The sequence below is a fragment of the Mustela putorius genome, unplaced genomic scaffold (assembly GCF_011764305.1).
Source record: "Mustela putorius furo isolate JIRA1106 unplaced genomic scaffold, ASM1176430v1.1 tig00000549_pilon_pilon_pilon, whole genome shotgun sequence".
Lineage (NCBI taxonomy): Eukaryota > Metazoa > Chordata > Mammalia > Carnivora > Mustelidae > Mustela > Mustela putorius.
The window spans coordinates 299,026-314,241 of NW_025421411.1; the positions used below are offsets into that span (position 1 = coordinate 299,026).

Consider the following 15,216-nt stretch of genomic DNA (forward strand, 5'->3'; position numbering starts at 1 on the left):
ACAAAACTGAAACTCTATACCTACCTCTGTATCTACAATACCTTCTCATTCTTCCCTCCCCCTCAATCCTGGCAACAACCATTCAACTTTCTGTCTATATGATTTTGACTACTCTAAGTATCTCATATAAGAGGAATCATACAATATTTGTCTTTCTGTGACCAGCTGATTTCACTTAGCATAAAGTCTTCAAGTGTCATCCACATTGCAACATATACAGAATTTCCTCCTTTTCCCTTAGCATCATCCCCATGCCTTTATTGTTTTACTAAGATTTTAAATTTTAATTACAATATAGTTAACAGACAGTGTTTTATTAGTATCAGGTGAACAATAGTGATTCAACAATTCCATACATCATCTGGTGCTCATCAAGACAAGTGTCCTCTTTAGTCACCATCACTTTTTTTCTCTAACCATCCATCTGCACTCATCTTGTAACCATAAGCTTGTTTTCTATTGTTATTTTGAACTCTAGATCTGACATATTACCAATGTCTGTATTGATTAGGCCCCTAGCCTTCGGTACTGCCTCTTGTTCTTTTTTTCTGTGTTGAATTTTTCCGTCTTGTCATTTTGTCCAAATAAGAGTATATGAAGGAGCAAGTAAAATACTAAAACAGTGGCAAGAACCCCAGGAAAATATGCTTTAACTAAATCAGAAGAGATCCCAAATCGTGAGGGGGGAGAAAGGGGATAAAAAGAGGTTCAAAAAGAAAGAAAGAAAAAAAAATAAAACAAAGAATTAAAAAAAGAAAACGAATAAAGAAAAATATAAAAAAGATAATATATATATTAGATAAACTAGTTAAAAAAACGTTCAAAAAAGGAAAAGGGTAACAGTTAAAAAAAATTAGAAGAAGAAGAGAAAAAAATGAAAAAGAAAAAAATTAAATTAACTGCAAGTCTAAAAACATCACATTGAGAAAGCCATGAGTTCAGTGCTTTGCTTTCTCCTCCTCTGGAATTCTGCTGATCTCTTTGGTATAGAAACCACACTCCTTGGTAGGTGAAATTGGTCTTGGCTGGATTTCTTGTTGATCTTCTGGGGGAGGGGCCTGGTGTAGTGATTCTCAAGAGTATTTGCCCCAGGCGGAATTGCACCGCCCTTACAAGGGGCCGGGCTGAGTAATCCGCTGGGGTTTGCTATCAGGAGCTTTTGTTCCCTGAGCCCTTTCCGTAGAGTTTAGGAGGATGAGAAAACAAATGGCAGCCTCCTGGTCTCTGGCCCGGAGGAACCGAGAGCCTGGGGCCCCACTCCTCAGTGTGTCCTCAGAGAACAGCGCCCAGTTACTCCCCTCTGCCTGACCTCCAGCAGTGCTCCGAGCTCACCGAGCCTGCGACCAGTTCAAGGTAACCCCGAGCTGTGATCTTACTGTCAGTTCTGTGTCTGTAGCTGGTTTTCCCGTTCCAATAGCCGCAAGCTCTGCGACACTCAGACACCCCCGATACTTCTATGACCCCACGGTGTCTTTGCCCCGGTTTAGCCTCTGGAGCAATGTCCCTCAGTGGAGCAGACTTTTAAAATTCCCGATTTTGTGCTCCGTTGCTCCGCCACTTGTTGTTAGCCGGCCCCTCCCCCCGGGGTCTATCTTCCCGTCGCTTTGGATTCACTTTCTGCCGGTCCTAACTTTCAGAAAGTGGTTGTTTTTCTGTTTCCAGAATTGCTGTTCTTCTTCTCTTCGATCTGCTGATGGATTTGCAGGTGTTTGCAATCTTTAGATAAGCTATGTAGCTGATCTCCTGCTAGCTGATGTAGTCTCAGCCTGCTACTTCCCTGCCATCTTGACTCCTCCTACTTAATTTTTAATTTTAATTTTCTAAGAAGCCACCATAATGTTTTTCACGGTGTCTGTACCATTTTATATTTCCACCAAGAGGGCAGAAGGTGACAATTTCCTTAATTCTTTAAATTCTTTAAACGTTTGGCAATTAAAGTGCTGGGAGGCCGTCCAGCCCTAGACTCTTGTTTGATAGTAGATTGTTGATTGCTGATTCAATTTATTTTTTAAAAATATTTTATTTCATTTATTTATTTATTTATTTATTTGACACACAGAGAGAGGGGTCACAAGTAGGCAGAACAGTAAGCAGAGGAACAGAAGATGGAGAAACACTCTACCCACTGAGCAGAGAGTCCAATGCAGGGCTTAATCCCAGGATCCTGGGATCATGACCCAAGCCAAATGCAAACATTTAACCCACTGAGCCACCCAGGCACCCCTGATTACTGATTCAGTTTCTTTGCTGGTTATGGGTCTGTCCAGATTTTCTATTTCTTCCTGTTTTAATGTGGTAGTTTTTAAGTTTATAAGAATGTATCCATTTCTTCCAGATTGCCTAATTTGTTGGCATATAATTGGTAATAATATTTTCTTATAATTCTATTTCTTCAGTGTGGGTTTTGGTCTCTCCTCTTTCTATCATGATTTTATTTATTTGGGTCCTATCTTTCTTTTTCTTTTATTTATTTATTATGTTTTTAATATGACTGGTTAGGGATTTATCAATCCTAGATCCTAGGTTTATCAAAATGTTAGAATGTCATTTCTATTTGTATATCTTTGATTTCTCTTCTAATCTTTATTATTTCCCTTCTGCTATATTTAGGCTTCATTTGTAGTTCCCTTTCTAGCTCCTTTAGGAGTAAGTAAGGTTAGGTGGTATGTTTGAGAATTTACTTGTTTGAGAAAGGCCTTTATTGCTATATTCTTGCCTCTTAGGACCACCTTTGCTGCATCCCAATGGTTCTGAACTACCACATTTTCATTTGCTTTCATGTATTTTTTAAATCCTTCTTTAATTTCCTTGTTGACCCATTCATTCTTTATTAGTTTTTTCCATTCCTTCTTTTTTTTATCACCACATTCCACCTAAATATATTTTTATAATTTATTTTATTTTTTTATAAACATATAATGTATTATTAGCCCCAGGGGTACAGGTCTGTGAATTGCCAGGATTACACACTTCATAGCACTCATCATAGCACATACCCTCCCCAATGTCCATAATCCCACCACACTCTCCATACCCCCCTCCCCCCAGAAAGCTTTGGTTTGTTTTGTGAGATTAAGAGTCACTTATGGCTTGTCTCTTTCCTGAACCCATCTTGCTTCATTTATTCTTTTCCTACCCCCCAAACCCTCCACATTGCATCTCAACTTCCTCACATCAGGGAGATCATATGATAGTTGTCTTTCTCCAATTGACTTATTTCCCTAAGCATAATACCCTCTAGTTCCAGCCATGTCATCGCAAATGGCAAGATTTCATTTCTTTTGATGGCTGCATAGTATTCCATTGTATATATATACCACCTATTCTTTTTCCATTCATCTGTTGATGGGCATCTAGGTTCTTTCCATAGTTTGACTATTGTCAACATTGCTGCTATAAACATTCGGGTACACGTGCCCCTTTGGATCACTACATTTGTATCTTTAGGGTAAATACCCAGTAGTGCAATTGCTGGGTCATAGGGTAGCTTTATTTTCAACTTTTTTTGAGAAACACCCATGCTGTTTTCCAGAGTGGTTGCACAAGCTTGCATTACCACCAACAGTGTAGGTGGGTTCCCCTTTCTCTGCATCCTCGCCATCATCTGTAATTTCCTGACTTGTTAATTTTAGCCATTCTGACTGGTGTGAGGTGGTATCTCATCATGGTTTTGATTTTTATTTCCCTGATTCTGAGTGATGTGGAGCACTTTTGCATGGGTCTGTTGACCATTGGGATGTCTTCTTTGCAGAAATGTCTGTTCAGGTCCCCTGCCCATTTCTTGATTGGATTATTTGTTCTTTGGGTGTTGAGTTTGATAAGCTCTTTATAGATTTTGGATTCTATCCCTTTATCTGATCTGTCATTTGCAAATATCTTCTCCCATTCTGTCAGTTGTCTTTTGGTTTTGTTAACTGTTTCCTTTGCTGTGCAAAAGCTTTTGATCTTGATGAAATCTCAATAGTTCATTTCTGCCCTTGCTTCCCTTGCCTTTTGGCGATGTTCCTAGGAAAAAGTTGCTGTGGCTGAGGTTGAAGAGGTTGCTGCCAGTGTTCTCCACAAGGACTTTGATTGAGTCCTTCCTCACATTGAGTTCCTTCATCCATTTTGAGTCTATTATCCTGTGTTGTGTAAGGAAATGGTCCACTCTCATTTTTCTGCATGAGGCTGTCCAGTTTTCCCAGTACCATTTGTTGAAGAGGCCGTCTTTTTTCAATTGGACATTCTTTCCTGCTTTGTTGAAGATTAGTTGACCATAGAGTTGAGGTTCTATTTCTGGGCTCCCTATTCTGTTCCATTGATCTATGTGTCTGTTTTTGTACCAGTACCATACTGTCTTGATGATGACAGCTTTGTAATAGAGCTTGAAGTCCGGGATTGTGATGCCACCAACTTTGGGTTTCTTTTTCAAAATTCCTTTGGCTATTTGAGGTATTTTCTGGTTCCATATATATTTTAAGGTTATTTGTTCCATTTATTTAAAAAAAATGGGTGGGATTTTGATAGGCATTGCATTAAAGGTGTACATTGCTTTAGGTAGAGTAGACATTTTCATAATATTTGTTCGTTCCAACCCAGGAGCATGGAACATTTTTCCTTTTCTTTGTGTCTTCTGCAATTTCTTTCATGAGTACTTTATAGTTTTCTGAGTGTAGATTCTTTGCCTGTTTGGTTAGGTTTATTCATAGGTGTCTTATGGTTTTGGGTGCAACTGTAAATGGGATTGACTTCTTAATTTCTCTTTCTTCTGTCTTGTTGTTGGTGTAGAGAAATGAAACTGATTTCTGTGCATTGATTTTATATCCTGACACCTTACTGAATTCCTGTAGAAGTTCTAGCAGTTTTGGAGTGGAGTCTTTTGGGTTTTCCATATAGAGTATCATATCATCTGCAAAGAGAGATATTTGACTTCTTCTTTGCCTATTTGGATGCCTTTAATTTCTTTTTTTTTTTTTATGACTAATTGCTGAGGCTAAGACTTCTAGTACTATTTTGAACAGCAGTGGTGATAACGGACATCCTTGTCATATTCCTGACCTTAGCAGAAAAGCTTTTATTTTTTCTCCATTGAGAATGATATTTGCCGTGGGTTTTTCATAGGTGGCTTTGATAATATTGAGGTATGTGCCCTCTATCCCTACACGTTGAAGAGTTTTAATCAGGAAGGGATGCTGCACTTAGTCAAATGCTTTTTCAGCATCTATTGAGAGTATCATATGGTTCTTATTCTATCTTTTATTAATGTATTGTATCACATTGATTGATTTGCGGATGTTGAACCAACCTTGCAGCTCTGGAATAAATCCCACTTGGTCGTGGTGAATAATCCTTTTAATATACTGTTGGATACTATTGGCCAGTATTTTGGTTAGAATTTTCGCATCTGTGTTCATCAACGATATTGGTCTGTAATTCTCTTTTTTGATGGGATCTTTGTTTGGTTTTGGGATCAAGGGGATGCTGGCCTCACAAAATGAATTTGGAAAGTTTTCTTTCCATTTCTATTTTTTGGAACAGTTTCAGGAGAATAGGAATTCATTCTTCTTTAAATGTTTGGTAGAATTCCCCTGGAAGCCGTTTGGCCCTAGACTTTTGTTTGTTTGGAGATTTTTGATGACTGTTTCAATCTCCTTACTGGTTATGGGTCTGTTCAGGTTTTCTATTTCTTCCTGGTTCAGTTGTGGTAGTTCATATGTCTCTAGAAATGTATCCATTTCTTCCAGATTGTCAAATTTGTTGAGATAGAGTTCCTCATAGTATGTTCTTATCATTGTTTTTAGTTCTTTGGTGTTGGTTGTGATCTCTCCTCTTTCATTCATGAGTTTATTTATTTGGGTCCTTTCTCTTTTCTTTTTGATAAGTCTGGCCAGGGGTTTGTCAATCTTATTAATTCTTTCAAAGAACCAGCTCCTAGTTTTGTTGATTTGCTTTATTGTATTTTTTTGTTTGTTTGTTTTTGTTTTTTTAGTTTCTATTTCATTGATTTCTGCTCTGATCTTTATGATTTCTCTTCTCCTGCTGGGTTTAGGGTTTCTTTCTTGTTCTTTCTCCATCTCCTTTAGGTGTAGGGTTAGGTTGTGTATTTGAGACCTTTCTTGTTTCTTGAGAAAGGCTTGTACCACTATATATTTTCCTCTCAGGACTTCCTTTGTTGTTTCCCACATATCTTCAACCCTTGTGTTTTCATTATCATTTGTTTCCAAGAATTTTTTCAAATCATCTATAATTTCCTGGTTGACCCATTCATTTTTTAGAAGGATGCTGTTTAGTCTCCATGTATTTGGGTTCTTTCCAACGTTGCTCTTGTGATTGAGTTCTAGCTTCAGAGCATTGTGTGGTCTGAAAATATGCAGGGAATGATCCCAATTTTTTGATTCCGCTTGAGACCTGGTTTAGGACCCAGGATGTGATCTATTCTGGAGAATGTTCCATGTGCACTAGAGAAGAATGTATATTGTGTTGCTTTGAGATGTAATGTTCTGAATATATCTGTGATGTCCATTTGGTCCAGTTGGTCATTTAAGGCCTCTATTTCCTTATTGATCTTTTGCTTAGATGATCTGTCCATTTTAGTGAGGGGAGTATTAAAGTCCCCTACTATTATTGTATTATTGTCAATGTATTTCTTTGATTTTGTTATTAATTGGTTTATATAGTTGGCTTCTCCCATGTTAGGGGCATAGATATTTAAAGTTGTTAGGTCTTCTTGTTGGGCAGACCCTTTGAGTAAGATATATTGTCCTTCCTCATATCTTATTATACTCTTTGGTTTAAAATCTAATTGATCTGGTATAAGGATTGCCACCCCAGCTTTCTTCTGATGTCCATTAGCATGGTACATTGTTTTCCAACCCCTCACTTTAAATCTGGAGGTGTCTTCAGGTCTAAAATGAGGTTCCTGTAAGCAGTATGTTGATTTTTTTTAATCCATTCTGATACCCTTTGTGTTTTGATTGGGGCATTTAGCCCATTAAAATTCATAGTAACTATTGAGAGTTATGAATTTAGTGCCATTGTATTGCCTGTAAGGGTGGCTGTTATTGTATATTGTCTCTGTTCCTTTATGATCTACTACTTTTAGGCTCTCTCTGTGCTTACAGGACCCGTTTCAATATTTCCTGTAGAGTTGGTTTGTTTTTTTCAAATTCTTTCAGTTTTTTTTTTTTTTTTGTCCTGTAAGCTTTTTATCTTTCCTTCCATTTTCAGTGATAGCCTAGCTGGATATAGTATACTTGGCTGCATGTTTTTCTCATTTAGTGCTCTGAATATATCACGCCAGTTTTTTCTGGCCTGACAGGTCTCTGTGGATAGGCCTGCTGCCAATCTAATGTTTCTACCTTTGTATGTTATAGACTTATTTTCCCAGGCTGCTTTCAGGATTTTCTCTTTGTCGCTAAGACTTGTAAATTTTACTATCAGGTGACAAAGTGTGGACCTATTTTTGTTGATTTTGAGGGATGTTCTTTGCATCTCCTGGATTTTGATGTTTGTTTCCTTTGCCATATTAGGGAAATTCTCTCCAGTAATTCTCTCCAATATACCTTCTGCTCCCCTCTCTCTCTTTCTTTCTTCTTCTGGTATCCCAATTATTCTAATGTTGTGTCATCTTATGGTGTCACTTATCTCTTGAATTCTCTCCTCATGGTCCAGTATGTGTTTGTCTCTCTTTTTGCTCAGCTTTCTTTATTCTCTGTCATTTGGTCTTCTATATCACTCATTCTTTCTTCTGCCTCATTTATCCTAGCAGTAAGAGCCTCCATTTTTTATTGCACTTCATTAATAGCTTTTTTAATTTCACTGGTTAGATTTTAGTTCTTTTATTTCTCTAAAAAGGGCTTTTATCTCTCTGGAGAGGGTTTCTCTAATATCTTCGATGCCTTTTTTGAGCCCGCTAGAACCTCGAGAATCATCATTCTGAACTCTAGATCTGTCATATTACCAATGTCTGCATTGATTAGGTCCCCAGTCTTTGGTGCTGCCTCCTGTTAATTTATTTTTTGTGGTGAGTTTTTCTGCCTTGTCATTTTGTCCAGATAAGATTTGCTTTCTCCTCCTCTGGAATTCTGCTGTTCTCCTTGGTGAGTGAAGTTGGTCTTGACTGGATTTTCTTGTTGATCTTCTGGGAGAGGGGGCCTGTTGTAGTGATTCTCAAGTGTCTTTGCCCCAGGCGGAATTGTACTGTCCTTACCAGGGGCTGGGCTAAGTAATCCGCTCAGGTTTGCTTTCGGGAGCTTTTGTTCCCTGAGCGCTTTCTGTAGAGTTCTGGAAGATGGGAATAAAGATGGTGGCCTCCCAATCTCTAGCCCGGAGGAGCCAAGAGCTCGGGGTCCCACTTCTCAGTGTGCCCTCAGAGAAAAGCGCCCCAACCACCCCCGTCTCCCTGGCCTCTGGTCAGGCTTGGAGGAAAGCGCTCAATCGCTCGCACTTGGAGAAAAGCACCCAATCCCTTCCATCTCCGTGGCTTTCAGCCGCACTCCGAGCTCACCCAGCCTGTGACAGGTTCAAGGTAACCTTGAGCTGAGAGCTCACTCCTAGGCTTTGTCACTGTAGCCAGCTTCCCTGATCTAATGCCTGCAACCTATGCAACACTCAGACACCCCCGGTTTTTCTGCAACCCCCCGCGGGACCTGGGGTTTTTTCTGACCCTATGTGGGCTTCCCCCTGGTTTAGCCTCTGGAGCGATGTCCCTCCATGGAGAAGACTTTTAAAAGTCCTGATTCTCTATAATTTTATCTTCTATATCACTGGCTACCTCTTTGCCTTGTTCTTCCTTTCCTGTTAGAGCCTCCATATCTGACTGCATCTTAGTAATAGCATTTTTAACTTCAGCTTAATTAGATTTAATTATTTTATTTCTGCAGTAAAGAGTTCTCAAGTGTCTTCTATGTTTTTTTCAAGCCCAGCTAGCATATTTATAATAATTTATTTAATAGATTTCATTTATTTATTTGAGAGAGATAGAGATAGAACGAGAGCACAGGAAGGGTGGGAAGGGGCCGAAGGAGGGAGAGAAGCAGACTCTTTGCTGAGCAGGTAGCCTGATGTGGAGTTCAATCCCAGGACCCTGAGATCATGACTTGAGACAAAGGAAGATTCTTAACAAAGAATGACCCATGTGCCCCTATAGGGGCAGACATTTTACTTATATCTGTATTGATTAATATCTTCAGTGAGTATTACCTCCTGTTCTTCCTTTTGGGGTGAATTTTTTCATCTCATCATTATGTCCAGAAAAAAGAATAGAAGACAGAAAGAAAAGACAGCAGTAGCAACAACAACTGAGATTTAAAGAAGAAAAGAAGGAAGAAGAAGAAGAAGACGACAAAGCAAGATAAAACAAGAAAGAAAATAGAACAAAACAAAACAAAACAAAACAAAACAAACTAGATCTTGGGTGTATTTTAATCTGCTTGAAAAAAGAAACTAGATCCCAAAACAGGAAAGAAGGAAACACACACACACACACACACACACACACACACATAATACAATACAATGACATATATATATATATATAATGTGTGTGTATATATATATATATATATATATATATGAATTGAAAAAATAAGATAATAGTTCAAAAAAATAAACCTGAAAGACTAAAGAAATTTTTTAAAAAAGTGAATGCTTTTATACTGTTTTTTCCCAAGAGAAGAAGTTCTTAGATCTCTATGATCTGTAAACTTGGTGTTAGCCAGTTATTCCTGCTGGTCTTCTGGTGGAAGTGCCTGTTGAGCTGATTCCCAGATACCCTTGCAGTTGTGGAAATGTGCCTCTTTTGCCAGGGGGCCAGGCTTAGTGTAAGAGGCAACAGATTCCACTATGTGGTGCTGTTGTTTTGGTCCCTGAAGTCTTTCAGCAAAGATGGGCAAGATTAAAATGCTGGTGCCCTACTCTCTAGCCCCAGAACTGAAAGTTCTTCCCCAACTCTTCAGTGAGCACTCATAAAGAAGCAATCACTCTTGTCTCTCTAGTTTCTGTCTGAACTCTGTGTTCACCCAGACTGTGACTTTTTATCTGAGTTTATAATTGAGTTTCAAGTATCCAAATTTTATGGACTCTTGTTGTGCAGATCCATGCTGTTCTCCCCAGGGGAGGGATGGGGTCTTGCTTTTACTTCTGCCTTTTCCTGGGCCCCTGCCAAAGAGCAGTTGCACCATCATGAAGTGGTTCGCAGTTTATGGCAACACAAAGCAAAAAGCCTGTGCCAAGACTCATAGTCCTCAGCCAGTTTCCCCACTCTGATGCCTGGGAAATCCGCTCCACACAGACAACCCCATTCTTCTTGTAACCATGAGTACCCAGAGACTACACTGCACCACCTAGGATTTCCACCTCACTTTGCCACTTGAACTTTAAGCCAGGGTTGTCCTCCACAATACTAGACTTTTAAAGTTCTGATTTTGTACTCTGCTGCTTCTAGTACTTTGGTTTACCCTCCTTAAGCTGGTTCCCTTCTTGGCTGCCATCTCCTCAAAATATATCACACCAGATTCATGTGTCCACACCTCCTACTTTGCCAAAAGTAGTTATTTTTTCTATTGGCAGAATGGCAGCATTTATTTTCTCAGATCTTGTAGGTATTTAGAATGATTTGACAACTATCAAGCTGATTCCAGGGACTAGACAAACTTAGGGTCCCCTACTCTTCTTTCATTCTAACTCCTCTCCTCTCCAGGTCTTTGATGCATTTTGAGTTAATTTTGTATACGGTATTAAATAGGAGTCCTGCTTCTTTCTTTTGCATATGGAAATCCAGTTTTCACAGCATCATTTGCTTAAAAGACTGTCCCCACTGAAAAATACAGTATTTTCAACAAACGATGTTAGCAAAACTGGTCAGCTCTATGCAAAAGAATGTAACCAGACTATTTAATTACACAATACACAAAAATAAACTCAAACTGGATTAAAGACATACATGTGAGACCTAGAACCATAAAAATCTTAAAGGATAGCACAGGGAGTGACCTCTTTGACATTGCTAGTAGCAGCTTCTTTCTAAATATGTCTCCTCAGGCAAGAAAGATGAAAGCAAAATAAACTATTGGGACTACACCAAAATAAAAGCTTCTGTACAACAAAGCAAACAGTCAACAAAATAAAAAGGGCAACCTGCAGAATGGAAGAAGATATTTGCAAATGACTTATCCAATAAAGGGTTAGTATCCAAAATATATAAAGAACTTACACAACTCAACACTCAAAAAAGAAATAATTCAATAGAAAGTGGGCAGAAGAAATAGACATTTCTCCAAAGCAGAAATCCAGATAAGCAACAGACACATGAATAAATGCTCAACATCACTCATCATTAGGCAAATAAAATTAAAACCACAATGTGGTAACACCTCACATCTGTCAGAACGATGGAAATCAACAACACAAGAAGCAAGAAGTGTTGGTGAGGGTTTGGAGAGAAGGAACCCCTTTTGCACTGTTGGTGGGAATGCAAAGTGGTGAAGACACTGTAAAAGACAGTATTGATTTTCCTCAAAAAGTTATAAATAGAACTATCCAACAATCCAGTAATCCTTCTACTGAATATCTACCAAAAAATACAACAACTGTAGTTCAAAGGGATATACATACCCATAAGTTTATAGCAGCAAAATATATACAGGATCAGCCCAAGTGTCCATCAATTGAAGAGGTTGTATATATAAACAATGGAGTATTATTCATCCAGAAAAAATGAAATCTTGCCATTTTGCAGCAAAATGATTGGAGCTACAGAGAAAAATGTTAAATGAAAAATGTCATTAAAGAAAGAGAAATACCATATGATTTCACTCATATGAGGAATTTAAGAAATAAATGAGCAAAGGAAAAGTAAGAGAAAGAGAGGCAAACCACAAGGCCAACTCTTAACTATAGAAAACCAACTAACAGTTACCAGAGGGGAGGTTGGTGGGGGGTGGGTGAAATAAGTGATGGGGATTAAGGAGGATGCACCTTGTGATGAGTTTCAGATGTTGAATGGAAGTGTTGAATCACTATACTGTACACCTGAAACTAATGTAACACTGTATGTTAACTACAGTGTGATAAAGTAAGAATAAAAATAAAGAAAAAAAAATCTCCTTGCTAGTTATGGTAAGATTCAGATTTTGTATTTCTATATGCTTTAGTCTTGGTAGGTTTTCTATTCTAGGGCTCTGTCCATTTCATCTAGGTTATCCAATTTGTTGGTGTAACATATATATAACATATACATATATATATTATATATAAATATAGTTTGTATTATATGTATATATATATATATATTTCAGTATAATTAGTAGTAATATCCTCCCTTTCCATTTTTGATTTTAGTAATTCGAGTCTCCTCTCTTCCCTTAGTCCATCTCACTGAGAGTTCTTCAATTTTGTTGATGTTTTCAGAGAGCCAACTTTTGGTTTCATTGATTTTCTTTATTGTTTTTCTATTCTGTATTTTGTCTATGTTTTGTCTTTGCTATTTCCTTCCTTCTATCTTTGAGTTTAATTTGTATTTCTTTTCCTAATTCCTTAAGTCTTAAAGTTAAGTTGTTAATCTGAGATCATTTTTAATGTGAATATTCATAGCTATACATTTCTCCCTTAGCCCATTTCCCATGGCATCTCGTGTTTTTCTATGCTATGTTTTCATTTTCATTTGCTTCTTGGGTCAGAGATGTAGCATTAGGTGTACAAATTGAGTAATTTTCATTTGCTTCTTGGATCAGAGGTGTTGTAGCATTAGCTGTAGAAATTGAGTAGAAAAACAAGCTAGAAACACTGAATGAGGGTCTGAGCCAGCATAAATGCTTAGAGTATTGTCTTGATATTTCTGGTTAATCTCAAAGGTGACCCAACCTAGGTCAGAGGTAGTGGGTCACAGAACAAAGAAAACTCCAGGAATCATGGCTCAGCTACCTATTTCAAGAACTATACATAGATATAATAATTCTAAATGCTCAGAAATGTTTTAGGATTGAGTCTAGATCAGATATTGAGATGGATCCTACCAGGAAATTCAGCTATAGGAAGAAGGACAATAATTGTAGGGAAAATAGGATTGAATCTGACAGTGGGGTGGGAGAAAGCCCTGGCTTTAAGTCGTTATTCTGTTCCTAATCGGTTATTTGAATTTGGGAGATCAATTCCACATCTTTGAGCTGTAGTTTCCTTATTTGTAAAGTGAAAATATCCCCTGCCCTGTATATGATGTTTGAAGATCAAAATGAGATAATGGATTTTAAAATGCTTTTTATAACTGTAAATTGTAATACACTAGGAAGGGATTATTATTATTATTGAAAATAGAGGATTTTATCCAATTTGAGTTTATGGACAAGGAAGATGTGGTCCATATACACTATGGAGTATTATGCCTCCATCAGAAAGGATGAATACCCAACTTGTGTAGCAACATGGATGGGACTGGAAGAGATTATGCTGAGTGAAATAAATCAAGCAGAGAGAGTCAATTATCATATGGTTTCACTTATTTGTGGAGCATAATATCATGGAGGACAAGGGGTGTTAGGAGAAGGGAGTTGGGGTAAATTGGAAGGGGAAGTGAATCATGAGAGACTATGGACTCTGGAATACAATCTGAGGGGTTTGAAGTGGTGGGGGGGTGGGAGGTTGGGGTACCAGGTGGTGGGTATTATAGAGGGCAGGGATTGCATGGAGCACTGGGTGTGGTGAAAAAATAATGAATACTGTTTTTCTGAAAATAAATTAATTAATAAAAAAAAGAAAATAGAGGATTTTAAATATCTCTTTCACTTCCCCTTTCTTTCCTTCCTTCTTATTTGGTTTCCATCCCCCTTGTCATCTCTGTTTTTATTCCTATTGTCTCTCCTTCCCATATTCCAGGGCCAGTGATCCGGGCTGAGGTTGGTGACACCATCCAGGTGGTCTTTTACAACCGTGCTTCCCAGCCATTCAGTATACAGCCTCATGGAGTCTTCTATGAGAAAGACTACGAGGGAACTGTGTACAATGATGGTGAGCAAGCAGGGTTTCCAACTAATGTGAGCTGCAGGTAATAACAGATAGCTCTAGAGGAAAAATAAATAAGGGAGGGAATGAAGAAGGAGACAGAATTGATTGTCCTACATGGATGTTGTTAAATGGATCCATGATAATATAGTGAAGCAGGACTGGGTTCAATAAGAGACACATTATTTTAAATATATTTAAATATATTCTGATTAAAATTTTAATTTATTTTTTAAAGTTGTACCATTTTTTAAAGGTTTTACTTATTTATTTGAGAGAGAGAGAGAGAGAGAAAAGGCATGAGTGGGGGAGTGGCAGAGGGACAAGCAGACTCCCCATTGAACATGGAGCCTTATGTGGGGCTCAGTTCCAGGATCCTGAGATCATGACATGAGCCAAAGTCAGATGTTTAACAAACTGAGCCACCCAAGTATCCCTGATGGACATTTTAATGATATTTGTTCCTCCAATCCATGAGCATGGAATGTCTTTCTATTTCTTTGTGTCATCTTCAATTTCTTTCATCTGTGTTTTATATTTTTCGGAATACAGTTCTTTCACCTCTTTGGTTAGGTTTATTTCTAAGTTCTTATTATTTTGGTGCAATTGTAAATGGCATTATTTTCTTAATTTCTGTTCCTGCTCCTTCATTATCAGTGTATAGGTATGCACCAGATTTCTACACATTGACTTCTATGACTTTACTGAATTCATTTATCAGTTCTAGTAGTTTTTTGATGCTGTCTTTATAGTTTTCATTATAAAGTATCATGTCATCTGCAAATAGTGAAAGTTTTACTTATCCCTTGCAAATTTGTGTGTTTTTTATTTCTGTTTGTGGTCTAATTGTTGTGGCTAGGACTTCCAGTACTATGTTGAATAAAAGTACTTAGAGTGGACATGCTTGTCTTCCTTTGGACCTTAGGTGTAAAGCTTTCAGTTTTTCCCCAGAGTATGATGTTCACGTGGGTTTTTTCATATATGACCTTTAGGGTTAGTATCCCACATATCTAAAGAATTCACATAACTCAACACTCAAAAGTTAAGTAACCCAATTAAAAAAATGGGCAGAAGACATGAACAGACATTTTTGTTCATGTTCAAATAAGACATCTCAATGGCCAACAGATACATGAAAAGATGCTCAACATCACTCTTCATTGGTGAAATGCAAATCAAACTACAATGAGATATCACCTCAGACCTGTCAGAATGGCTAAAATCAACAACAGAAGAAACAAT

At 37.9% G+C, this 15,216-nt stretch overlaps 1 protein-coding gene across 1 annotated transcript in view; it reads left to right on the forward strand.

The window, feature by feature from the left end:
* LOC123392385 (hephaestin-like) overlaps nt 1-14,059 on the forward strand; it is a 37,671-nt gene extending 23,612 nt beyond the window's left edge. Inside the window, exon 8 of the mRNA XM_045081221.1 lies at nt 13,849-14,059. Coding sequence (XP_044937156.1) covers nt 13,849-14,021 — 173 coding nt within the window. The 3' untranslated portion in view covers nt 14,022-14,059. The remainder of the gene's footprint in view (nt 1-13,848) is intronic.
* Nucleotides 14,060-15,216: the final 1,157 nt, after the last annotated feature.